This window comes from Hevea brasiliensis, chromosome 9 (genome assembly GCF_030052815.1).
Source record: "Hevea brasiliensis isolate MT/VB/25A 57/8 chromosome 9, ASM3005281v1, whole genome shotgun sequence".
Taxonomy (NCBI): domain Eukaryota; kingdom Viridiplantae; phylum Streptophyta; class Magnoliopsida; order Malpighiales; family Euphorbiaceae; genus Hevea; species Hevea brasiliensis.
The window spans coordinates 15,478,466-15,505,045 of record NC_079501.1 but is presented as its reverse complement, the minus strand read 5'-3'; the positions used below and the strand labels follow the sequence as shown (position 1 = coordinate 15,505,045).

General features: G+C 30.7%; 5 protein-coding genes and 1 non-coding gene across 7 annotated transcripts; 3 read left to right on the top strand and 3 right to left on the bottom strand.

Moving 5' to 3' along the window:
* Positions 1–2,310: 2,310 nt before the first annotated feature.
* On the top strand, positions 2,311–5,260 carry LOC110635041 (SKP1-like protein 1B). The gene is made up of 2 exons (XM_021784229.2): positions 2,311–2,740; positions 4,824–5,260. Exons 1-2 carry the CDS (start codon positions 2,441–2,443, stop codon positions 4,995–4,997), a joined length of 474 nt encoding a protein of 157 aa, XP_021639921.1. The 5' UTR covers positions 2,311–2,440; the 3' UTR covers positions 4,998–5,260.
* Positions 5,261–6,121: 861 nt separating this feature from the next.
* LOC110635042 (uncharacterized) lies at positions 6,122–6,976 on the top strand. Its single transcript, XM_021784230.2, has 3 exons — positions 6,122–6,442; positions 6,523–6,577; positions 6,683–6,976. The coding sequence occupies exons 1-3, from the start codon at positions 6,342–6,344 to the stop codon at positions 6,785–6,787; spliced, it is 261 nt and encodes an 86-aa protein (XP_021639922.1). The 5' UTR covers positions 6,122–6,341; the 3' UTR covers positions 6,788–6,976.
* Positions 6,977–12,032: 5,056 nt separating this feature from the next.
* On the top strand, positions 12,033–12,576 carry LOC110635027 (uncharacterized). Its single transcript, XM_058152137.1, has 2 exons — positions 12,033–12,407; positions 12,511–12,576. Exons 1-2 carry the CDS (start codon positions 12,033–12,035, stop codon positions 12,574–12,576), a joined length of 441 nt encoding a protein of 146 aa, XP_058008120.1.
* A 19-nt stretch (positions 12,577–12,595) lies between these two features.
* TRNAE-UUC (transfer RNA glutamic acid (anticodon UUC)) lies at positions 12,596–12,667 on the bottom strand. Its single transcript has one exon. It is a non-coding gene; the product is annotated as a tRNA-Glu (tRNA).
* An 803-nt stretch (positions 12,668–13,470) lies between these two features.
* Positions 13,471–16,462, bottom strand: LOC110635035 (F-box protein CPR1). 2 transcript variants are annotated; one of them, XR_009151270.1, is made up of 2 exons: positions 15,213–16,462; positions 13,471–13,738 (listed from the first exon to the last, which is right to left on the bottom strand). XR_009151270.1 is itself a non-coding variant. In XM_021784223.2 (1 exon), the coding sequence occupies exon 1, from the start codon at positions 16,399–16,401 to the stop codon at positions 15,277–15,279; it is 1,125 nt and encodes a 374-aa protein (XP_021639915.2). In that variant the 5' UTR covers positions 16,402–16,462; the 3' UTR covers positions 14,888–15,276. The 2 variants fall into 2 exon arrangements, 1 of the variants encoding a protein (XP_021639915.2); XM_021784223.2 differs by lacking the exon at positions 13,471–13,738 and having other exon boundaries at positions 14,888–16,462.
* A 5,090-nt stretch (positions 16,463–21,552) lies between these two features.
* On the bottom strand, positions 21,553–25,788 carry LOC110635051 (F-box protein CPR1-like). The gene is made up of 3 exons (XM_021784240.2): positions 24,540–25,788; positions 23,220–23,285; positions 21,553–21,846 (listed from the first exon to the last, which is right to left on the bottom strand). Exon 1 carries the CDS (start codon positions 25,744–25,746, stop codon positions 24,556–24,558), a length of 1,191 nt encoding a protein of 396 aa, XP_021639932.1. The 5' UTR covers positions 25,747–25,788; the 3' UTR covers positions 21,553–21,846; positions 23,220–23,285; positions 24,540–24,555.
* Between the last annotated feature and the right edge of the window lie 792 nt (positions 25,789–26,580).

Below are 26,580 nucleotides of genomic sequence, written 5' to 3'. Positions count from 1 at the left end.
CGCATTTATTATTTTATTTTAATAATATAATTTTACATTTTTAAAATTATATTATTTTGTTAAATATAATAATAAATTTTAAATTTATATTAAAATTTTAAAGAATTATATACTTATTTAAATTAAATTTTTATTTCTTAAATAATTATTAATTATTTTCTTTTAAATATTCTCTCATAATAATATAATATCTTTATATTATAAATGTAATAAAAAAAAGGCTATATAATGTAAAAGAATATATTCATAATATCAAATATAATAATAATTATACTAAAGATATTGTTTTAAATATTATGCTGATATTCTTCTCTAAATTCTCTTCATTTATTATGCGATTTTCCTTTTTATTATGAAGTTGTTAAATATATATATATTTTTTAATTTGGCAGGAGTGCTATTACATGAAGTACATTTCTTAAAGAGAGTATCAAAATTTGATAATTCTCAAATTAAGGTCGATGAAAAATTCTAAAATTAAATAGCAGTAGATTATTATTGAGTGGAGCGTACTTGATACCAAATTGCTAAATAAAATACTCTATTAACACGATTAGGTTATTCAAATTAAGATAATTGTTATTATATTTTGTATAAATAATTTATTTTAAATTTTTTTATGTAAAATTATAGTAGTATATATTTCATATTTATATTATGTTTCTATTTTTATTTCTTAAAAAAAATGTTAATATTTAAGAAATAATTTAAAAAGTCATAATCATTTCCTCATTTGTGATTTTTTTTTCTTCTCCTATTAATTTTTGTGGAGGTCTTCACTTTTTCTAAAATTAAATCTTTTATACCTTTCAATATTTGCAAATTTCATTATTTTTCTGTATAACATTTTGCATTTTTTAAAATAACATTCAAGTAACTATATAAATTATTTAAATTATTGAAAAATTATATAGTTAATGATCTGCCTCTTTGTTCTGATGATTTAATAATTGAAATTTTAATTAATTTGCAATCGCTATGAGGATGACTTCAAAATTTTGAAATTTTGTTATGTAATGGGAAAACTATAAAACTTTCATACTTTGCAAGGCTCGTAAATTAATCTTATTTTTATAAATTAGCAAATTGACAATTCTCAGAGTGCAGATGATGAATGATTTTGTATTTTTAGTATAGGTGTTTAGATAATCCTCATTTTAAATGATTCGCATGTAACAAATTATGTTAGAAAAATTTCAAACTTAAATCGTTGTTATTATTATTATTATAATGGGTTGGATCTTACCATCCTAAAGACCTATTACTGGCTAAAATTCATTGTTTTTTAAACATCATTATTAAATTAAATGACTTAATTTTATAAATTATTTTCTAAATTTTAACTTTTATACAGATAATTACGATTAAATGGTAAATAAATTAATTAAAGATCTATTAAATTTAACCGTTAAATATAGTTAATAGTAACTGATTTATATTTAATATTTAATAAAATTATATCTAATTATTATTGTTGATATATAAAATAATTAATATATATATATTATAATTTATTTTATTATTAAAATAAATATATAATTATTAATTTATTATATTATATTTTAATAATTTTTAAGATTTATTATTAAAATATATAAATAAAATTTAAATAATTATAAAAATATAATCATAAAAGACTTCATTCATCCAACACGTAAAGGTTACGCAAAAAAATAAAATTGAAGTGATATAAAATTCATCAAACCCATACTTATAAATGAATGCCGTGAAAATTAAAAGTAATGTGAGTATTTTTATCAAATAAAAATGTACACTTTATGAAGAATTTTATAATTAGGGTCGGTAAAAAATAAGATTGATTAGTGTATTATTAACGATTAATTATCTTTTTAAAAGATTTTTTAAATAAATAAATTCAATTATTTAAATATATATCGATTATTAAAAAATTATTGTTTATTATAAATTTAATATTAATATATTTTAAATTTTTAATAAATTAAATTTAAATAAAAAAAATCTTAATTATCACTTAAAGGCTTAATGATATAAAAAGTTATGAATTTAAATTTTGGAATTTAAATAAAAAAAAAAAAAGTAGATTTGATTTGCAAATATCAGAAGGACAATGCAGTGCACTAGTGTTGTCTTTTACTGACGACGTTTTTGCCAGGATTCGTTCATCCTTCGCTGCCTGTAGTCGGTTTTTACCGGTTGCCTGTAACAGCCACGATATTTTCAAATAAAAAGTTGACACGTAAACCATGAAGATTATTCTGGATACAGCCTGGCCCACGGGAATGGAATCACCCAAATTGTTTCACAAACTCTATTAAATGGAAGGGGTTGCGGCTCTTCGGTTCGCCAAGCTCTTTGTTGTTTGTTTGTGAAAATACGCCTAGCGAACAGCTTAAGCCTCTAGGGTCCTTTTTTTTGTCATTTTTTGTTTGTTTTTTTTCGTTTGTTTGCGCTCTAAACGATGTCGTCGTCGAAGAAGATCACCTTGAAGAGCAGCGACGGTGAGCCCTTCGAGGTCGACGAGGCGGTGGCGCTTGAGTCTCAAACGATCAAACACATGATCGAGGACGATTGCGCTGATAACGGCATCCCGCTGCCAAATGTGACTAGCAAGATCCTGGCGAAGGTGATCGAGTACTGCAAGAAGCACGTCGAGACTCCCAAGTCTGATGATCGCAGCAGCAGCGCTGATGATGGGCTCAAGGACTGGGACGCTGAGTTCGTGAAAGTAGACCAGGCCACACTCTTCGATCTCATTCTAGTCTGTTCTTTCTTTTTTTTTTTTTTTTTTCTTTTTTCCTCTTCTTTCATCTTTAGATCTGCTCCTTGCTTCATTCCTTTTTGGTTTTGTTGATTCCGTTCTTACGTGTTTTATATGAATGTGATTTGTGTTTAGGTGGGAATTTTAGTAGACGTCGATGTGTTTTTTAATGTAATGATTATGGATTAGGGTTTTCATGAGGCTTTTTTTTTCTGTTTAGTGGAAATTGTACAGGATAAATGAGAAGCAATTACACAAGTGAAACGAAGAGAAAAGAATTTTGTGTTAGATTATTAGAATAGGAGAAAACAATTTCTTTATGAAATAACTATTACACCAATTTGGAGATAAATATTTTGGCTTAGTTATATGGATCCGAGAAGTAAAATTTCTCATCCTCTCTCATTTCTCTCTTCAGCTTGTACCAAACAAATAATGAAATTTCTTTTATCCTCTGCATCTCCCTCCATCCAAACAAAGGTTTAGGTTATGATTTTTTTACTTTGGTGTTTTGTTTCTTAGATCCTGGAATTTATGAATATGTTGCTACTTGAGGACATTTTAATAGAAGAAAAATGGTAGACATAATAATCTAAATGAAATTATGGATTCTAACATTGACAAATGCCATTTTTTTTTTTAATTTTGATGTTTATAATTTATTTGTCCTTACAGTTTATTATATTTACCTTGCCGGTTGAAGAAGATATCTAAACATTGTAAGCTGAAATAATGTGATCAACATTGATTTCAGCATGATAAACACCGTGAATTGTATCTAGCATTTTTAATATTGAGTTGTCAAAAATTGCTTAGGCTGGTAGATTGGTCCATCATAAGATCATGTCAGTAAAATTTTAACATATTACTCACTTCGTTAAGCAACTTTCAAAAGATATGTTCTTATATTAGTCCTCATCAAGTTTAGTTCGATGTTATTATGAATCATGAACCTTTCTGGCTTGCTTTTGAATCATATTGCTGCAGTCTTGGAATATAGCGAGTCTGTTGGTTCTCTATCTTGCAGGTTTGGTCCTTGTTATTCATACTGAATGATAGTTTTCACATAACGTTCAGTTTTTCTGAGCTGTAACAACTAGGATATGCTTTACATTTGGACTCTACTATAGGTCACTGTTGTTTTAGATATGTTATTTGAATGAGCTGAGCCTTTTGAAATATATATATGCTTGTATAGATTTGGCACCACTTCTTTAAATTCGACATAAAGAAGTGCTGACCGGGATTATTATTGAATCTTTATTTGTCAAAATGGTAAGGCATTAGTTCTGGGTTGTGACTTGCATTCATAAATTAAAAAATGTCAATACATCTCACACTATCAACCCCAACCCCCCCGGCCTCTTCTGCTCTCTTCCCTTACTCTTCTTCTTCTTCAAAAAAAAAAAAAAAAAAAAAATCCATTTGTGTTCATCCTCTCCTACTACAAACTTCTATGCTGATGCCACTATAGTTAATGAGTTTAATTGTTGGGTCGGTATCTAATTGTTTTCTATATATTGATTTCTGATTGCCAATCCTAAGTATGATAGGAATCTTGAATAATGCTTTCAATATTATATTATTATAAAATTTAAAGTACAAATGTGAAAATCATCAATGCACTGATACAAATATTAGCATTTTGGATTGATTAGGTTACTGTTAGGTTTTCAACTCACGTAATTCTGATGAGAACAGTACATTGCTCGTACTGCTGTAAATCTCCGTCCAAAATGCTAATATTTGTAATGATTGTTGTTTTGAAATATTCGTATTTTGTGGCACAATTAACACTTCTCTGGTTCTTAGAAATTAGAACGGGTTCAATGTAAGATTTGATTTTTACATACACTGCTTGTAGACTTTTATTTTCATTCTTATTAATAATGCAGTCACTTGGTGGACTAAATTGCAATCAATTGAAACCTTTAAAATGCTGTGGGCACTATTATTATTTGTGTAGAAATGAAAAACATTTGAACAATAGGAATGATGCTTTCTCAATTCCCATGTGTTCACAGATCACTGGGTTGTAGGCCTGGCCAAGAACTCATATTTGATCATTTGATTATGTTTCCAGGCTGCCAACTATTTGAACATCAAGGGCCTGCTGGACCTGACATGTCAGACTGTTGCAGACATTATCAAGGGAAAGACCCCTGAGGAGATCAGGAAGACATTTAACATCAAGAATGACTTTACCCCTGAGGAGGAGGAAGAGGTTCGTCGGGAGAACCAGTGGGCATTTGAATGAAGTAATTACCGGGTGGTTTAAAGTAGCAAATGTGGAGTATGTGGCTTAATAGTAAATGAACCTTGTTGGCTTATGTTAGCGCTGAAGAGTTAATAGACTTTAGTCTTCCTTGGTTTCATTTACTGCTTTGAACTTGTGGGGACTTGAAATGTAAATAATAATTGGATTCTCGGGGGAGAGTTCGGTTGTGGCTGGGCTTTCCTTCCAATCAATTGCCTACTGGTTATCAATGTGATCTGTTTTAGCAGTATGTACATTTTAAATCCGATGTTTACCCTGCCCTCACTCTGTGTCATAGCCATATATTGATCATATTTACGGTAATTGATATCCTTGCTGCTGATAACCAAAATCTGCTGGAATTCTCCAAGATCTCTGTGATGTGCCCTTGACAACTTCCACAGAGTTTTTTATTTGCCTCAAGGCTAGATCTTGCACATGGTTCCTGGCTTCTTTCATCTTTTGTCGTGTCTGTTGGCATTGCTCTTTAGTTAAGCATGGATGCCCAGTATCTTGTTTCTTTGCGAGTATTGGTGCATTGTTAGGCTTGTGTGAAACTAGAGAACCGGTGTGCTTATCGGAAGCTATTTTACGGCCGTAATCTGTGGACTTTTAGTCGAGGGTGCTGTCATGTAATGGAATTTGCATCATGAGTCCGGAATGAAAAGGTATTTGAAGGGAATCGAGTTTCAAAGTGCGGCCAATTTTGCAATAACATCACCAGTGTGAATTAGGGGTTTGGAATCAAATTCTGCCCATAAAACTTCCTACCCAGGGCAGTCTTGTTCTGGGTGGGCATCTTTTTTGCAATATTTTTTTTAATCCATAAAAAGTAATTCCTCATGCACACATAAAAAGGTGATCAGAAGATGCACATTTTGGGAATAAAACTTTAGATGTTTTTGTTTCTGGTGGATAAGCATTTCACTCTCAATCAATGCATGTGGAAAATTACACGCATTCATTTAGGTTTTAGATTTAAAATTCATGAAGAAACTAATTTTACGTGAGTAGAGGTGCATTATTTTTTAATATACTAAATGCATTATAGAATTAATATTTTTGTGATTAGTGATATTAAAATTATTTCTAAAATTATGATTATTTAAAATTTGAATTTCAGTCTGTAAACTTATGATATTTTAAATTCGTTTTTTTTAAAAGATTCAGAAATGGAAGGAGCACAGCCAACTCTCAGCTGGACGCGAAGGCGGTGAAGGCTTCAATAGAAAAAGAATAGAAGCGACGTCGTATTAGGAACTCAAGAGACTAAGCAGTGCGTCTTCAAGATACGAATACTTTCCGAAAGAAAAGTGTTGCGCCTCTACAGTAGTTGGGTAAAAAATGGTGAGATTTAGCAGAGCGCTGTTGAAAGAAGCAAGGAATGGAATCAACAAAACTCTCTCAGAAATTCTGGTCTGCCCACTCTCCAAGCAACCCTTGAGGTCTTCCACTATTTCTCTCAATTTCTTTTCCTTTCTTATAATTTTGTGAAGTGGTTTTGAGCTTTGGCCTTATTGGGTAGGTATTGTGAGGAAACGAATTCTCTTGTCAGCGATGCTATCGGTGTCTCTTATCCTGTAAGTCCTAAATCTCTTCTGGGTATGTTAGGAACAAGATACTCTTCTCTTTATATGAAAATTTTTTTAATCTTTTTTGCTTGCATTTTTTTTTTCTTTTGATAGATAAAGGATGGGATCCCTTGCTTAGTTCCAAGGGATGGCAAGATAATTGAAACTGATGAGGACATAAAACCTGATGGTGCTTCTGATTCATCTGCAAAGAATTAGGAGTTGAGAGAGTCAATAAGCTCAAACAGATGTGACTGAAATGCTATTTGCCATTGGTAGAAGTAACTACTTTTTACTGGGTTGATGTGAATCTGGTGAACTTGTTCTTTCCGTAATACAAATCCTTTTCTTATATTTGTCAGGCCTCAATATCAACAAATGCAAGATCAAAGTCATTATCTTTTGCCATGCTTGATATTTATTTCGACTGTGGATAAGTGTGTTGAGTGCTTGAAATATCTAGTTCAATACTCAACTCAATTAAGCCTTATCCAAAAAATTTGGGGCCGATATATGGATTGCTTTTTTCACTCTTAACGATTTTGTGTTAAATCATCAAAAATACCTAATGCTTTTAGGTCATGTTTAAGTCATACTGTACTACTCTACTCCAAGTCAATTTAGCTCTCCCCTTTTTTTTTTTTTCTTTCTATCCTCTAACTTAATGTGCTCTACTTGTCTAACTGGAGCCTCCGTATGTCTACGCTTCACATGATCAAACCACCTCAATCTCTCTTCTCTCAACTTATCTTCAATTGGCACCACTCCTACCTTTTCTCTAATACTCTCATTACGGACTTTATCTAGTCTAGTATGGCCACTCATCCACCTTAACATTCTCATATCTGCAACTCTTATCTTAGATGCATTTCAGTGCCCAACACTTACTACCATATAACATAGCCGGTCGTATAGCTATACGGTAAAATTTTCCTTTCAATTTATTGGGAATCTTACGATCACATAAAACTCCCGTGACACGTCTCCACTTCAACTATCTGGCTTTAATCATATGGCTAACATCCTCCTCACATCCCCCATCTACTTGGAGGACTGAGCCTAGATATTTAAAGTGATTACTTTGGGGCAGTATTACTCCATTCAAACTAACTCCTTCCCTATCATCAGTTTGGCCTTCACTGAACTTGCAATGCATATATTCTGTCTTCGTTCTACTTAACTTAAAACCCTTTCACTCTAGTGTACTTCTCCAATGTTCTAGCTTTCTATTGACTTCTCCTCGTATCTCATCTATCAGAACAATATCATCCGCAAACATTATGCACCAAGGAGTACTCTCTTGTATATGTTTCGTCAATTCATCTAAAACTAATGTAAAAATGTAAGGTCTTATGGCTGATCCTTGGTGTAATCCAATTAAGATCGGAAAATCTCTTGTGTCCCCTTCCACTGTGCGCACAATAGTAGTTGCTCCTTCATACATATCTTTCAATACTTGTATGTACCTAATAGATACCCTCTTTTGTTCTAACACATTCCATAAGACCTCTCTTGGAACACTATCATAAGCCTTCTCCAAATCAATAAAAACCATGTGTACATCTTTCTTCACATCTCTATATTTCTCCATCAAGCTTCTAATGAGAAAAATCGATTCCATAGTTGAACGACCGGGCATGAAACCAAATTGGTTGAGAGAGATAGAAGTATCATGACGTAGTCGATGCTCCACATTTCTCTCCCACAACTTCATAGTATGGCTCATGAGTTTAATTCCCCTATAGTTTGAGCAACTCTGTATGTCTCCCTTATTTTTAAAAATAGGTACTAAAATACTCTTCCTCCATTCATCAGGCATTTTCTTTGAGTTTAGAATCTTATTAAATAATTTAGTTAACCATGCTACTCCCATATCTCCCAAATACTTCCACACTTCAATTGGTATTTCATTGGGTCCACAGGCTTTACCCACTTTCATTCTCTTAAGTGCTTCCTTTACTTCTAAAGATCTAATCCTTCTAGTATAATTCACATTCTTTTCTATTCTTCTATAATGTATATTCCCGCTATTACCATTTTGACTATTATTAAAGAGATCATTAAAATAATTCTCCATCTTTCTTTAATGTCCTCATCTATCATCAACACTTTTCCTTCTTTATTCTTAATGCACCTAACTTGATTGAGATCTTGACATTTCCTTTCTCTCTTCCTTGCTAATCTATAAATATCTTTCTCTCCTTCTTTAGTTCCAAGTTTCTCATATAACTTTTCAAAGGCCTGTGCTCTTGTTTGACTAATTGCCTTTTTTGCCTCTTTCTTTGCTATCTTGTACTGTTCATATGCCTCATTATTATCACATTTAGGTAATTTCTTATACCATTCCCTTTTTCTCTTCACTGCCTTTTGTACTTCCTCATTCCACCACCATCTCTCTTTTGAGAGTGGTCCATGTCCTTTAGACTCTCCAAGTACTTTTCTAGCTACTTCTCTAATCTTTAATGCCATCTGTATCCACATATCATTGACCTCCATATCCAGCTTCCATACTTCGGACTCGAGAAGCTCATTTTTGAATTTCACTTGCTTTACTCCTTTGAACTCCCACCACTTTGTTTGAGCTACACTATTTCTTCTGATCTTACTTGAATTGTTCCTAAACTTGACATCCAAGACCACCAACCGATATTGACTTGTTAAAGCCTCTCCTGGAATGACCTTACAATCCTTGCATAGAGCTCTATTTGTCTTCCTAGTTAAGAGGAAGTCGATTTAGCTTCTATGTTGCCCACTTTTGAAAGTCACTAAATGTGACTCTCTTTTTATAAAGTAGGTATTTGCTAATATTAGGTCGTATGCCATAGCAAAATCCAGGATGCTTTTTCCCTCCTCATTTCGACTACCAAAAGCAAAACCTCCATGAACATTCTCATAACCTTGTCTATCACTTCCTACATGCCCATTCAAATCTCCACCAATGAAAACATTCTCTTCATTCGGTATGCTTTGCATTAAATCATTCATATCTTTCCAAAACCTTTGTTTACTCTCACTATCTAGTCCTATTTGTGGGGCATAAACACTAACTATATTTATTGTTTCTCCTTCTAGTACTAGCTTTACTAGTATAATTCTATCTCCTACTCTTTTCACAGCTATTACTGCGCCTTTCAATGTCCTGTCTATAATTATGCCCACTCCGTTATTGTTTCTCTCCTTTCCGGTAAACCACAGTTTGTATCCTGAATTACTCACTTCCTTTCTTTTCTCCCCTACCCATTTAGTCTCCTGAATGCAAGCAATATTCACCCTTCTCCTTTCCAAGGTATCCACAAGCTCCATTAATTTTCCTGTAAGTGATCCAACATTCCAAGTACCAACCCTGATCCTCCTCCTATCCTGCTTCTTCCTAATTGGTCTCCTTCTATGATATCTTCTATTGTTTTTTATGTCTATCTTGTGTTTTGTTCCACTATTTATTCTATTAACTGTCCTATGAACTAACTTCTTTACCCACACCCATCCATGATGTGAGAACCCTTACTCACTTAACACCACACCCGGGCGCTGGCATGGCGCGTCGCTTTCGGTGAACGCCCTACACCCTTGCATATTTCTCACTACACCGGGGCTCCGATGTGGCACGTCGTTAGTAGAGGACGCCCCAACGTTTATATCATTTGAATACATATCATAGGGTATGATGAAATTTTTACGCTAGTTGTCACCTACCGCAACCCTCCTCCTTTATCTAGTTCAATGCTTCCAAAAATGGAAAAGTTCCTATGCGTGCATCTCACTTGTGTTTATTATTAGATTTTTAACAATAAGAAGCATAACCATGTTTTATGCATATGCAGTTTTCTTTCTTTCTTTTTTGAAGGAAGGAAAGGGGGGTGGGGTTGGCTGGCTTATGGGGGAGGTTGTTGTTTATTTTAACTGTTGTAAGCAAATGCTATGTTATAAGAAAACAGATCCATATAATTACCCAAATTGGAATCAATGCTGAGTTGAATTGAATTGAATTGTATGTTATGTTATTAGTATTATCAGCTGATGAATAAAAACTTCTATCATCATACAAGTTAGCCAATATTACCAGGAAAAGAAATATGAACAGTGTCAGCTTCTAAAAGGCCCTGAATCATCTTCTGCAGACCTTTGAGGTTTTGATCATGTGTTGAGCTGCAATAAAGTTGTTTGTATTCAATGGTTTATAAATGTGTTTTATTTTAAGGTTGATTGAAATAGGTTCTTTTTTTTTCTGCTTTTGGATGTTGTATCTCCCCTGTGCCCTTCTCCACATGGCTGAGTTATTTTGATCTTTAGATAACCATCTAATTACTTGATGTTAGACATACATATCGGATATATAGGTGGATAAGGTATTGAGTTCAAATCCCACTGAATGGGGTGTGGGTATGGGAAGAGGAGAGGTGCCCCTAGTTTATTGCTCATTTAATTCATACCTTCGTTTGTTAGACTTGCATATCAGATATTTATACGTGACTCTCTTATTACAGTAGTTTTTGAACGATTCTATATTTCTCACTTGCCAATGCAATATCAATATTTGTTCTTCACTTTTTGACAAGAACTTGTCAAAAAATGTTGAATTTGTTTGTGCTTGAGCATCATTTGCTGTAAACATGATCTTCAGTAGAAGTTGAATAAATCGGGCAGGATAATTGCTTGAGTTTTGACAGACACAAATGGACTTGCAAAGGTTACTGTAGGTGGTGCTTGTAGCTAATGATAGTCTTGAGGATTAGCCATTACATTGACAAGTTTTCTAGAGCAAGGGGTGAAAAGATGATAATTTAGTAATTGATTGCCAATTACAACTTGTAGACAATTCAACTGATATTGCTATAGATGAAGAATTCCTGCTATTTCTTAGATTCATAGACCAATGATCTGCACTTGGACTCCTGAATTTAGAATATTTTTCTTTTATGCAATCCACCAAGCAATCATCATTTCACTATCAAGGATGTAGTACCATTTGTAGTAGTGGTCTTTACATATTGTATTAGTGATTGAAAGATGGTAAAAGCAATAAATATTAATGTGACAGGGATTTTTCCTGTATCTATATGAATTCTTGATTTTTGCTTGTAGCAATATTATAGTCTTGAGGATTATCCATTTTGTGAGACAAATTTGCTGGATCCAAAGGTGAGAAAATGATAATTTAGTACTTGATTGCATCTTATGACTTGAAGACAAAGTACTTAATGAAAGGATGAAGCAGGAGTTGAGCTACTAAGATGAGGCAGTAGGTATTTACTAGTATCTTTGAAAAGGTCAAGAGTAACACTCATGTTTAGGTACAACCGCTTTTTGTTGGAAACTCAAAATCGTTCCTCCATATCTAACAACTCTTCGAAACCACTCAAAATAACTAGTGACAACAGAAAGAGCTCTGACTTGCATACACTTTCATCTTGCTTAAGTCCTCTTATTAAAGGTAATAGAAATGCTAATTCTCCATTAAAATCAAATGGTTTTGAAGAAGTTGGCCTCCCTTATCTACAACTTCATTGCTCTGAGAAGGTATCTAAGGATTAAAGATGTAACAACTTACGAAGCAATGGCATTGGATGTTTCGGAGAATGCAAAGGAGGCCATGCTTAAATCCGCAGGAGAATCAAGCTCAGCCAAGGATATGGAGGCTGAGGGTGAATACTGTTGCGTTTGCTTGTCGAGAATGAATGGAGGAGACAACATGCGGGTGCTACCTTGTCTGCATAAGTTCCATAAGTTTTGCATTGAGAGATGGTTCGATGTGTACCAGAAAACATGTCCTGTATGCCGGTTTGCAATGGGGGAAGAGGAGAGGTCATACAACAGAGAAGAGCAGCTAACTGAAGAGATGGTAATATGGTTTTCCTCTTTTCATGTTGCTGGCTTTTGAGTTGTAATCAATTTCTTACTAACTTTTGAGTGAAATGATTACAAACTTTTCCAATAAATTGTAGAAACAGACATGTAACTGTTTGACTGTTAGCATAAAAGACTGCTTGGATTCTAAGCTTCGGTGCTAGGGACAAAAAATGTGCCAGCTTCCGTTGCCGGGAATCGAACCCGGGTCTCCTGGGTGAAAGCCAGATATCCTAACCGCTGGACGACAACGGATGGTACGTGATATAAAACTTTACAATTTTATAAATAGAGTCATGGCTAAAAAAGAAGCAATTTTTAGAGTTTATCAAGCATATTTTTTTATTGATATAATAACTTTATTATTTTCTATATATTTTTTATTACAAAACATTGTCATTTTAATTTTAATTAAAGACTTTAAATTATATTTTAAAATTTCATTAATTTTATTTTAATAATTATTTATAAATATATTAAATTAATAATAATAATATTATTATTATTATTATTATTATTATTATTTAATAGGTTATTAATTTTATAATATATAAGTAATACTTGTTTTAAAATATATATGAATTAAATTTTGAATTTTTAACCTTTTATCACTATCGATATCCCTGATCTTTTACCAATGAACTTTTAATTTAGTGATATTCAAATTGTGTTTCAAGTTATGAGATCTTTTGAGTTCAATCCCAATCAAAATCTATTTAAAAAAAAAAATTCTTTTATGCTCTTCTCTTTAGACTTTCTTAAGCTCTTCTCTGCAAATCTAGAATACACTTATATATATATATATATATATATATATATATATATATATATATATATATATATATATCATGCTTTGATTTTGAAAAGGCTGATTAGCATTTTTATCAAGGGAGGAAGGAGGATTTTTGCGCATTATATATTTGGTGAAAATAATCTCATGACAGGCCCATTGAGCCTTAATATCGGCCCAAGCTCAAAATATATATAAATATATTAATATTTTATCAATTGAGAGGCTCGGGCGTACATGAACTTATATTCCAAGTCGAGCATCATTGTTTTTTGGGGTGGTATTCAAATCACAGAAAATAACCTTAACAATTTGTATAATTGAACAAAATAACAAAAAGATAACCTTATTAATTAGCATTATGAATAAAAATAAGCTATTGAGTTCAAACTGGTAATCCATAGCAATTCCTAAAACCTTCAAAAAGTCTGCTATGGTTAAAAAAAAAATGAAGTAGTTGGTATAAAAGCTTTTAATCCCACATTCAGAACTCTCTTCACGTTCTTGAGTTGATGATTATCTCAGGAGCGTAAACCCTAAAGAAAAAAAAGAGGCAGAAAGATTAGGAAAATATTGTAACAATGCCTAGAATCATTTCTAATACATTTTGGATTTTACATCTATATATAGCTACATGAGATCTCATGAACAAAAAAAAAAAAAAAGGTTTATCACAAGTGAAAATGACTAGAGGCACTCCATGAAAGAAATAAATTGGGGAACAATTGCAAAGAGAACAGTGAGGGAGGGGGGCTTTTGGAGCGAATAACAAACAACACTGGATAACTAGATAACAAATAATTGCTTCAGTATCAAGCCCATTGAAGATGGAACAATTTACATAACAAATAGGGTATGGGCAAAATTTTGACCTTTTCATCTATGTAAGTTTCATTAAACTTAAAAAAGATCATAACCTACAGCTTTCAAGGTATCCCTGCAATTTCTAGCCAATGTAAGACGAGAAAGTTGGACTAAAATATTCACAATCCATCCACCATATAAATAAGTAAAAAAGAGGGAAAAGGCCATAAGTAAAAGCATTTATATAATGCTTCTTTTTTTTGTCTCGAAAGCTTCTCATAAACTTAATTTAGGTTTTATTTGGCATTTTGATTGAAGCTATTGTGAAAAAAACATTTCCTTAAATATGTTTAAGGGGAGGTTATTAAAAATTAATATAAAATTAAACTTGACATATTTTAGTCACTAATCTACTTTTTTCAGTAGCATCCCAGTGTGTTCGGATGGAGTGAGAAAATATTTTATACAATAAGATAGGTAAGGTAAGATAATGGAAAATAAGGTAGCAAAATAGAAGGTAATTTAACAAAACCTTCCTAACCCTCCAATTTAGTGGGTTAAAAAAGTGAGTATTTTAGAGGTTTTGAAACCTCCGAAAACCTTACCTTTTTTAAAATACCTTCCTCCCAAACAAGCAAGATACTTTAAAAACCCTTCCTTTACCTCCAAAAACTTCCTCCCGAACAAGCTGTAAAATGATATTTTTTCAAAAAGTATATTTTTGATCTTCCAACCCCAATAGCAAACGGGCTTTAGTATCATAATGAATGAATCAAACACGAGTAAGGAGACCAAAGAGGGTTAAGGAAGAGCTTGAAGAATTGGTAGATTGGAAAGTTAACTTGAGAAAAGTAAGAGAGACATTACACTAACACATGCCAGCACCAATAAACTACTACCTAATATGGTTTAATTGAAATAGTATAGCAAAAGTGAACAACAATAGGCATCTGAATGGCATAGCATAAAACTCTCATTACCTAATTACCCTTGACCATATTTTGCTTCTTTTCAATTACAGTTTTAGCTTGAAACCAGTTGACAGAAAATCCTCACTAAAAAGAACAAGTATCAACTTCAAAATGAGAATTTACTAATTTCAGAAACCTGTAGCTAAAGATGCTAACTAGTGTTTATAGCAAAATTAAAAATTAGTGTTTATAGCAAGCATAAGTTGAATAGCGTCAAGCTAAGTTTAATATTTACCTCCTCTTCCTCCTAGTCTTTTTTTTTTTTTTCTCTTTGGATGCTCGTGCTTCTCATCCATTCCTCAATTTGTATCAGCTGGAACTGGTGCAAGGCTTCTCAAAAGAATAGTCGCTGTAAAATGTGTCATTTGCAACCCATGAAGCACAAAGTGTTCAGCTTTTTTCTTCTCTATGTCATACCAAACAAGTCTGTTTCCATCCAACTCCAACAAAACTTCCAACCTTCTCTTTGAAAAACCCAAAGGTCTCACATAGGCATATTTCAATTCAGTATATGAAATTGAAAAGAGTTCAGTCCAAGATTCCTTAACCCCATATTCTTTCATCACCCAAACAGCGTCAACACCGTCATCTTCATGGTCAACAAATAAGCATAACCGTGTTCCTAATAAACCAAAATCCATTCCAAACCTATTATCATCAACAAGCTTAGGCAGTGGATACTCGCGAAATTCATCTGTCACCAGATCATAAACTACAATTACATCCGAAACCCTTGGATCATCATATCTAAAAGCTATCCAATGCAGAGCCTCATTAACAAGCACAGCCATCCTATGACTAGTAGGAACTACAAAAGGTATTTTAACTGCTCTCACAATTTTGGTTTTCACTTTACAAATCAGCACTTCAGATTCCAAGAACCCATCATTAGCAGGATTATGCACTTGTGCAATCCTCACAATCTTATAATCATCAGATACACGATCATACCCGAACCCATATCCTGACCCACGAAAACCAGTACCATCCCAGGTCAAATTAACACAACTATGGAATTTAAGAGGCAAAAGACCTGGCATCCACTGATGTTTTCGCGTCGACGGGTTCACTATGAGAATATCATCGTTGCTTTCGTTCCTCAAGCATATCAAACCATTGGAAGAGCCCACTATTGAAAAGGAACGAGTCAGGGAACTATTTGGTAGGTCACGGAATTCCATAGACACGCAGGAACCCGAACAATCGAAGTCGTAATCGAAGAATTGTTGGCCGTATTCTTCTTTGATGAAGAGGGTGTTATTGGTGCTGGTCTTGAAGGAGTGATTTATTTGGCGTTTGATGAAATCAGGATCGTCAATTGTGGCACGCCATTGTTTCGACACCGACCTGCAGCGTATAAGAGTCTGCACCGGAGCTCGAATTAGGATTTCGATCACGATTTCCGGTGGAATATGGTGGGACATAGTTAGGGTTCACCTGCTCCGTTTGAAAATTCTGTTCAACGGCGATCTCCCTTAGTGTGAGTAAAGTTTTCTGTTTTCTATTTTTATATTTTTCATATAAAAATATTTTATTATATTAAATATTAAAATTTTTTAAATATTTTCAAATTTTAATTATTAAATTTTTATTTTATAAAAAATAATAATTATTTAAAATTCTTTTGACTATATATTTTAAGAATTATCATACAGTATATCTTAAAATTCTTTACAATTATCATATATATATTAAAAAAATTATTCATAAAATTTAATTTTAAAAACATTTCTGGATTAATTATATAAATAAAATGTTTTTAAAAATATTTTACTAAAATAACGTGAATTTAAAATTATTTATCAATATAGTGTGCACTTATAAAAACACCAACTCAAAAAATAATTTCAATGTTTAAAAATAAAAACAAAATCATCAATACAAAAGATAATTTCAATAACAATATTAAAATATCAGATCAAAGTATCAAAATTGCTATGTATGTCAAATACACACAAAACCTCAGTCAAATTAGTGCTTTTATTATTGTCAGACTACTTGTGAAAATATCAATTGAATTGGCGATTTCTTAAGCATTCATCAAAATATATCAAAATTTTAGAGTGCAATATAATATATTCTCCCTATGGTACACTGAATTCTCTATATAAATATAAATTATTTCTCGTTTTCTCATCATGCATATTTTCAAAGTATAGTGAGAAAAAATTTTAGAAGTCTTTTATTGCTTATGTACCAGATTTTATTTATTTCTCTCTTCTCTTTTATACAATACTTTTTTTAATTCTTCATATGTTTTGTTTAATTAATGCATATAGGTTTCTTTTTTTATAAATTTGTTATGTTATATTTATTAATTTTATGTCTATTTATTATAATAAATAAACATATAAATATTTTTCTTAAATTAATGAATAATTTTAAATAAATTAATAGAATTGGAACTATTTTATATTTATATTTTTATTATGAGTGTAATTATTTTTTATTTTAATTTATATTATAAATATAAATATTTATATTTCAATTTATATTATAATATTTCAAGATTATACAATTATAAAAATACTATACAAGAGCAGAGAGCAGAGAGAGAGAGAATAAATTTCCTGTAATATTTCTCCAACATGTCTATTCCAACATATTATATATATTGCACTTAAAATTATCATTCCATTTAGTAGTTGTAGTGTAAAGAAAAATTAAATTCTATTGATGTGACAAGCAATAGGATAATACATAAAATTATTAGTTTGACTAGCAATTTTAAAAATAATATTGCTCTAACACACTGACATAAAATAAGAAAAACTTTATTTTAAATGATGATTTCTTATTTAAGTGTTGAAACATAAAATGTTTTTTCAAGTGACAGTTTATATTATACTACATTATTTTGATAAATAGTTAAAAGTTCATATTATTTTGATAAAGTATTTTTAAAATCACATTATTTTTGCCCTTGTCCCAACATTTCTTATATTTAAAATCTAAAAATTTTACTAATAATATTTCAGAAATTTTCATGGCATGTTATTTTTTTTTTCTCTACTTTGTTTCTCATTTTATTGATATATGACTATGCTAATTAATTTAAAAAATAACAACAAATAATCTACTAATAATTTATTTATTTATCAACACTTGAAATAAAATTTCATTTTAGTTTATCTTCTTTATTTTATTAGTGTATAGAATTTAAAAAATTTAGTAATATTTAAAATTTCATTTTAGTTATCTTTTTTAATAGAATTTATAAATTTTAAAATTATTTAAAATTTTATTTTTTATTTTATTAATGTATACAAATTTTAAAATTGAAATATTTTAATTTTAAATAAAATTATTAGATGGTTGATTTATCTAATCATTTAAAAAAAAATTAATTATTAAATATGTAGAATATTTAAATTTAAAATATTAGATAAAGCATAACTAAATTTAAAATTCTATTTTAATTTATTTTTTATTTTAACTAATCTCATAATAAGATTTTTTATATATATATAATCTTATTATGAGATTAGTTAAAATAAAAAATAATTTACAATATTTTTTTAATTATAGTTACATCAAATATTCAAATTTAAAATATTACATAAAGTAAAACTGAATTTGAAATTCTATTTTTGTTTATGTTTTTATTTTTACTAATCTCATTAACCATTTAATATATCATTTATTTCTTTAATAATCATTAGGATATTTAGAATTCTAGATGAAAAGGGCACCTTAAATTCTGAATTATCTTCAGAAGTGTATGCCACTTTTGTATTGAGGATCCTGTAAAACGTATAGAAAACTCTTCTAGTTTAGGAATGAAATCAGATGCGAGTGTTTTAGTTCACATGGGGGCTACTAGAGGAGCTCCAAGTCAAGTAAGAGTTGTCTAAAGAGGTAGGTCACTGGAAGGAAACTTATGATTGAGAATTTTGAATTTGGACAAAACAAGGGCGACATTTGATCTACACCTATCTTCCTGTTCTTTTTTTTTTTTTTCAAATATTTACATCACCCATTTAAAATTCAAGTGTTCTGTTATTTTTCTCCCCTTTATTTTATTGAAGAATTTTTATACTGTAAAGCTTAATTGAAGAATTTTTATACTGTAAAACTTAACTTATTAGCATTAATCACATTGGATTCTTTGAAGTATGAAATTTTTCTGCAATAGAAACCCTTGGTGGGATATGTATTCCAAATTATAGTGAGACATAATTGGTTTCACTTGCATTAAGTTGGTATAATTAAAAAATAATAATTTTATTTAAAAATATAAAATCCCTAATTGAGTTTCAAATTTCATTTTAACTTATATATTTGCATTATAAACATATATACCTGAAAACTAAATATTCAAAATAAAATTTTGACAAGTGTTTCCACTATTAATTAACACTTGGTATAATTAAAAAAATTAATTTTATTTGAAAATATAAAATATTTTAAGTTTAAAAATATAAAATATTTAAAATTTCATTTTAAAAGTAAAATTAATTTTATTAGATAAAATCTAATTGAGTTTAAAGTATCATTTTAACTTATTATTTTAATTATAAATTTAATTATTAGTATTAGATAATGTTTAATTTAATAATTTTATTTTAATAATTATTAGTGTTAGATTAAAAAAATACATTTACCCAAAAAATAAGAAAATAAAAGTAGAATTGTCCAGCGGCAGGGGTAATGGTACCAATGTTTGAAAATTTAATAAATTTAATTTTCATTTATACAATTTATTAAAAATTTATAATATTAACAAAATTTCAGTATATATAATTTTAAAAACATAAAATATAAAAATAAATATTCAGTTATATTATTAAAATAAAATAAAAAAATATCCGCACAATACACAAGTAAAATGACTAATTTATATAAATTTATTAAGGTAAAAAGCACTTATAAGTCTTGACAATTATTTTTAGGAGTTATTTCGTATGAGATTAGCAAGGGTATTTTTATCTTATAACTTTTAACTTTTATTAATATTATTTAGATACTTAAAAATATGAGATTAATTTTTTACGTTATTAATAATTATATTTTTTAAAGAAAAAATTAAGTGAATTATCCTCTTTAAAAATTAAAACTTACGAAGTATAACTTTTAAGTTTTAATTTTTTAACCTTTTACCAAACAAATTCTAAGTTAAATAAATTTTTATTCCTTTCGAGCCCCCTGATAATTACTTAGAGTAATATAAAACCTTTTCAATTTAATTTATACAAAAATTCACTTTTATAAACCCCACTTAACTTAACGTGTTATGTGATTCATTAAAAGTTAGTCTAGTAATGCCCATTGTCACTAAGTCATGTAATGACTGAAACTCTTATTCTATATCCATCACAGAGCATGCTAAAAAATAATGAATTCAACACTAGACATACTGAATGACAATAGTAGTACACAACACCAATATTTTTAATCATTTATCTTTTATTAATAGAATTAAAGTCACAAAAGAGAGTATAAAAAAATAATAAAGAGTTTAGCCTTTAAATTATATAACAAAAATAGATGTCAACTAAACGTCCATCCATTACGTGTAAATAACATAATAGAGATTAAGTCGCTTTGACTCAAATTTTCACTGTTTCGACTCTAAAAGTAATTATTATGACTTAAATAAATCAACTAAATTAACAAGAGTTTACTTGACTCTAATAATAATTATTAAGAGTTTAAATGAATAAAATAAATTGATAAAGATTTATTTTATAAAATTAATTATTAAAAACTTAAATAGATCAAATAAATAAATAAGCGTTTATTTGATTGTCAGGAACTTAAAAACTCTTTTTACATTTGTTAAATTATAGGCAACCCTTAATTTTGATTGATTTCGGGTTAAAATAAGTGATGATTTGAGTGAGAAGAAACCTAAATTGAATCAATCAGGGTATGTCGTCCACAATTTCATAATTTTTATTCGATTCCAGGATTAATTGAGAATAATTTTTGTTCTGATTTTTAATTAATTTATGTAGAATCAATTTACGATTGAAATATATATATATATTTTTCTTTTTTATAATTCAAAATTTTAATTAAATTAAATATCAGTTTTGATATTCGTTTGATTTCAATTCTATGAAAAAGGACTTCCCCTTCAATTACAAAACGATTCAAACTCGTAGAATCGTTGATCGATTTCGAATTTAAACCATTCTGTGACCCTATTTGATATAAACAAATAGCATCTCATGTGTTCTGCCGTGACTTTGTTTTTAATCACTTTATCTAACAAACTTTGAATTCCCCCAAAAGAATTAATTGAAGCAATGGCCTTCCTTGTCTATGAAAGAGTTACTAATAAAATAATAAAAAACTTTACTTTATCCATGAAGGAGTTCCCAGTATAAAAGATGTGCTTTTATATGCGAACTATTGATTGAATATCAAATTAATAAAATTAAAAATGTTGACAAATTAAAAAAAAAAAAACATTTAACAGCACAATTATTAAATCCAATTCGAAGATTGACCCTGTCAAAGGACTGAATCAACAGATCATTAATTCAACCAATGGGTCAAAGATCTACTAATTAACCCCGACAAGAATGATAAATCATAAGCTGCTCACAGAAATAACAAGCTCTGGCATCTAAAATAAGTAAATTTGTTTTCCAAATTATGATTAATACTTTACCAGTAAATGTAATTCAAAAGTTGAATATTGCATCATGTCATAAGGAAATAGTTGAGACTATTCTCACAGGCTTCAAAATGTAATTCTAGTTAATGCATTCTAGGCACATCCCAGGTACTTCGAGTATCTATTATAGGCTTACAGCCTTTACAGGACAAAATGCTGGTCCAACCCTACTTACATTCCACCTCCAAAGCTTTTCTCGTATCCTAAAACAGGGCTTAATCCCACCAAGTCACCAACCTTAGTCCTGAGAAAAACAAAGGCACAAAGATAGTAGAAAGATTGTTTTAGTGCATACAGCCCACCAAAGAATCAATACTAAAACATCTTGATTTTAAGAGATACTGACACCATTTGCACTTACAGACTTGAGTGTTAAAAGAGTTTTTTTTTTTTTTTTTTTTTTTTTGGGCAATTACTTGCATGACTGAACACAACTTTTGTAATCAAGACATTTGGCTACTTACCCTCATCAGAATATTGACATGGACATTAAGGACACAATGATTCTAAGAGTTGGCTATTCAATTTGTTTACTTTGATTTGTTAAGAATTGTATAAATTAGTTACAGATAATTATGCTTTAGGAATAGGGGAGAAATAAATGAACGAAAGAGAGAGAAAGGGCAGGAGGGTGGGGTAGCATGAGATGCTGTTAGAAAAGTTCTGTATATTCATATACTCATTGCAAAGAGTTAAAGTGTGAGTACTTCAAAAAAATTTCTTTCAAATTCGAGCACGCAAGGTGTTATTTATCACTTTAAGACATAACTTTGACAGATAATAATCTGGCCTTTGAGAGAAAATGGAGTGGGGGTTAAAATTGGCGAGAGGGACTATTAAGAGCAACACTGAACAAGATTAAATTGGGGACAAACAGGAATAGAAGTATTTTCTAACACAATAACAAGTACACAAACTCCTCAATTTATTTGGCAATTAATATAACTACTGGAATGGATAACACTAGTTAAAAGGAATAGCAGAAGCCCTAAGGAGGCTTGAAGAAAGGTTGTGGTGAGAAACGGGCACTTGGAAAGAAAAATATTTTCTAACACCCCAATAATTTAGACACTCGTCTCCTTGATATAAGAACTATTTCGGAGCATGTAACAAGCAATCATAATTAAGCACCAATTAACAAATAATCACTTATTCAACATCAAGACAAATGAAGATAGAACAATTTTCATAGCAACCAGAGTCTTAGTTTGAATTTTCACCCATAAAGGTTCAAATTAAACTTTGAAGAGGAACATATCCTAGTGGCACAAACTAAAAACATTTGTGCAACCTTCCTCCTTCTTCTTCTTCTTCTTCTTCTTCTTCTTCTTCTTCTTCTTCTTCTTCTTCTTCTGATCTGAGTAAGGTAGAGAAGGGTCGATTAAAGCACTTAATGAGCTCGTTATATTGGTTGGATCTTGAAAGAAGACAAAGGTGAAGCCACAGATTGGATATTTTACTTGTATAAGTCCTATAAGTTATTGGGTACTGAGACATAATCATAAAAGAAGAACAGAAATTAAGAAATTTGACAACAAAAGGTTTAGTTTAGATGGTACAACAAAAATTAACAGCTGGCTTTAAGCTAAATGATATAGTACAAAGTCATTCAATTACCTTTCACCATCCTTGATCTATTTTTTCTACAGTTTTAGCTTGAAACCTGTTGACAGGAAATCATCCCTGAAAATAAAAAGAATAGAGTGAAAGCAACTATGTCAGAACAGTATTGTCATTCTTGGATGCAACAAAGGCTCAAACTATGCACGAGGTACTGCTACTCTAGACACCTTTGAAACTGAACATTGTGTTTGGGAAAAAAGTAAGAGGGGAAATAAAAGGAGGGGGGGAAAGTAAGGTGATAGAAAGTGAAGGTGGAGAAATTGATTTTCCGCTTTTGTTTGGGAAGAGAGGAGGCTAGGGGGAGAAAAAAGAAAGTGGAAAATATAGATTTTTAAAATTTCAAGCTACCATATTACTTTTATATTTTGGGTAATTTATAATTAAATCCTTATAATAAAACTCATATATTAGTCTCTAGTATGTTTTTAATGAGAGTAGTACAACATGACCTAAAAGTATTACACATTTTTTAGGATTTAATAAAAAGTCGTTTAGAATGAAAAAAGAGAATATATAAAGCCGAACCCAATAAATTTTTGAAATAAAGGCTTAATTGAGATAAGTAGTCTATTGTAAAGATAAAATAGTAAATTGGGTCACTTTCACTCAATTTTCTCCCCAGATTCAGGTGAAAGGGTTTGCTGGGTCCCACAAAACCATTTTCTTCTCACATTTTTACTCCCTCCAATTTCTCCTCTCTTTCAAACAATAAAAATAAAGACTAAATCCAAAAAAAAAAAAATCTCAAACTTTAGTGGGATTGTCAATTTTAACATGAACAAAAAATTTTGTAACTCAAATATTATATTTTTGAAATATCACTATTATGTAAAGGAATATGTTTTAATATTTAAATGATGATAAGTATGAAAATTTTAAAACGTATAGAAGACAATATAGATAATAAAGAAATTATTATTTATCAAAATTTCAATTTTGAAGGTTTTGAAAATCTTAAAAAAATCATAAAAAAATTTTAACCTTTTTAAAAACTTTACTCCAACTAAGCGACTCATGTATCCATTACTTTAAAAATTACCTCCTAAAAATTCCTCGTGCTAAAATTGACAATAGCACCAAAATTGAGATTCTTTTGGATTTAGCCCAAAAATAAAATATGCTCTCATTTTCTCCTTCCCTCTTCCTCTCCCTCTAATTTTACTCCTTTTCAAACATAGCAGAAGATCTTTTTTTTATCAAAACAAATATAGCAGAAGATACCAACTACCCATCATAACATGTACATTAATCATTATATGCGAACTTTTTTATAGATGCAAGGATAAGTGATGACAAGCTAAGTTCGAGACTTACTTCTTCTTTCTAGTCTTCAGCGCTTTTGGTTGTTGTTGCTTTTGACCCATTCCTTGCCCTTTTGGATGTTGCTGCTTTTCAAAGTTTCATGCATTCCTCCATTTGCATCTGTTCGAACAAGGCTTCTTAAACAAAGGATGGTTTCAAAGTATTTGTTCCGCAGTCCACGAAACCTAACAAGCTCAACACTTTTCTTCTCCAGATCATACCAAACAAGTCTTTTTCCATTCAGTTCCAATAAAATTTCAGATCCTTTCTTCGAGAAACCCAAAGGTCTGATGGATTTATAATGCAGTAAATTATCTGGAATTGAAAACAGCTTAGTCCAAGATTGCCTAACCCCATATTCTTTCATCATCCAAACATAAGTACCAACCTCAGAATGATAAGCAAGCATACACAAGCATGTCCCTAACAAACCAATGTGCATTCTAAACGTTTCATTCACATGTTCAGGCTGGGGCAACTCACGAAATTCATCAGTCCCAAGATCATAACCCACAATTAGATTCCGGCTCCTCAAATCATCATACCTACCCATTATCCAATGCAGAGCCCCACCAGCAAACACACCCATCTTATGAACACTACGAATTAGATAAGGCATTTTAACAGATGTTATCACTCTTGTTTTCACATGACAAATCACCATCTCGGATTCCAAGTAACCAACATTATCAGGACCAAGCATTTGCAAAATTCTCACAATCTTATAATCACCGCTGACACGATCATATCCGAAACCATATCCAGTCCCGTGAATCCAAATGTCATCATCATCCAAATGAACCTGAGTCTGGAAATTAACAGGAAGAAAACCTGGCATCCAGCGATGCTTCCTCATCGATGGGTTTATTATGAGAATATCTCCGTTGTTTTCATTCCTTGTGCAAAGCAAACCATTGCAGGACCCGACTAATGAAACGGAGCGATTTCCAGGGAATTCGGGTCGGTCATGAAATTTTAGCGGGCCACCGGGACCGAAAGTATCGAAGTCTAATTCGTAGAGGTTGCCATCTTCTTCTTGGAGGAAGAAGATGTTATTGGTGTTGGTCTTGATGGAGTGGTCGATATGGCGTTTGATGAAATCAGGGTCGTCTACTATGGAACGCCACTGTTTTGACACTAGTCTGCAGTTTTGAAGCGTATGGACATGAGAACGGAGTAGAATTTCGGTGACAAGTTCCGGTGGAATTCTATCGGACATTGTGGGTTTAGGGCTCCTTTTGGAGGTTTATGATTCTTTATAGAGAAGTGAGACGGCGACAACTGAGAGATTTATAAGAAGTTTTAGATATAAGGCTGAATTTGCTACGTCATTCAATTTAATAAAAAAATATAAAAATTTGTCAATTAAATTTTAAAATTAATAAATTTAGTTAATTTACTGCTCCCTTCGTCCATTTGCATTTATCGTTTTAAGATGATATTTTGTCTATAATTATTTTTTATTTTTATTTATTATTCAAAATATTTATTTTATTCATAATTATTTATTATTTTTAAAAAAATATTAAGTATTAACTTTTTTAATTTTACTTTTATTTTTATTAAACACTAATTATTTATATAATTTTTTAAAATTCATCTTAACACTTTTCTCAATAAAAAATAATTTAATCATGTAACACCCCAAATTTTATTATTTATGAGTATTTTTGATATTTTAATTTTATTTAAATTTTAGGAATTTTTTTGAGATTTTTCGGATTTTAAAAATCGGGTTCGATTTTTCGAAAATATAAACTTTGATGATTTTTAAAAATTAATTTAAAGACCACGTGGCAAAACTAAAAATATATTTGGAGTCTACGTATTTTTCTGAGTTTTACGGAATTTTTTCGGAATTTTTGGACCTCGTTTTCGGTCCCGAGGCAGAGTAAAAATTCAAAATTTTGTATTTCGAATCGAACCGGCCGAATCGAACCGGACCAGATCGGACCGGTCGAATCGAACCGGCTCCCTTTCCTTTTTCTTCTCCCGCGCGCGTCGTCCCTCTCTTTTCTCTTTCTTTTCTCTCTCCTCCCCTCCCCTGCGCGCG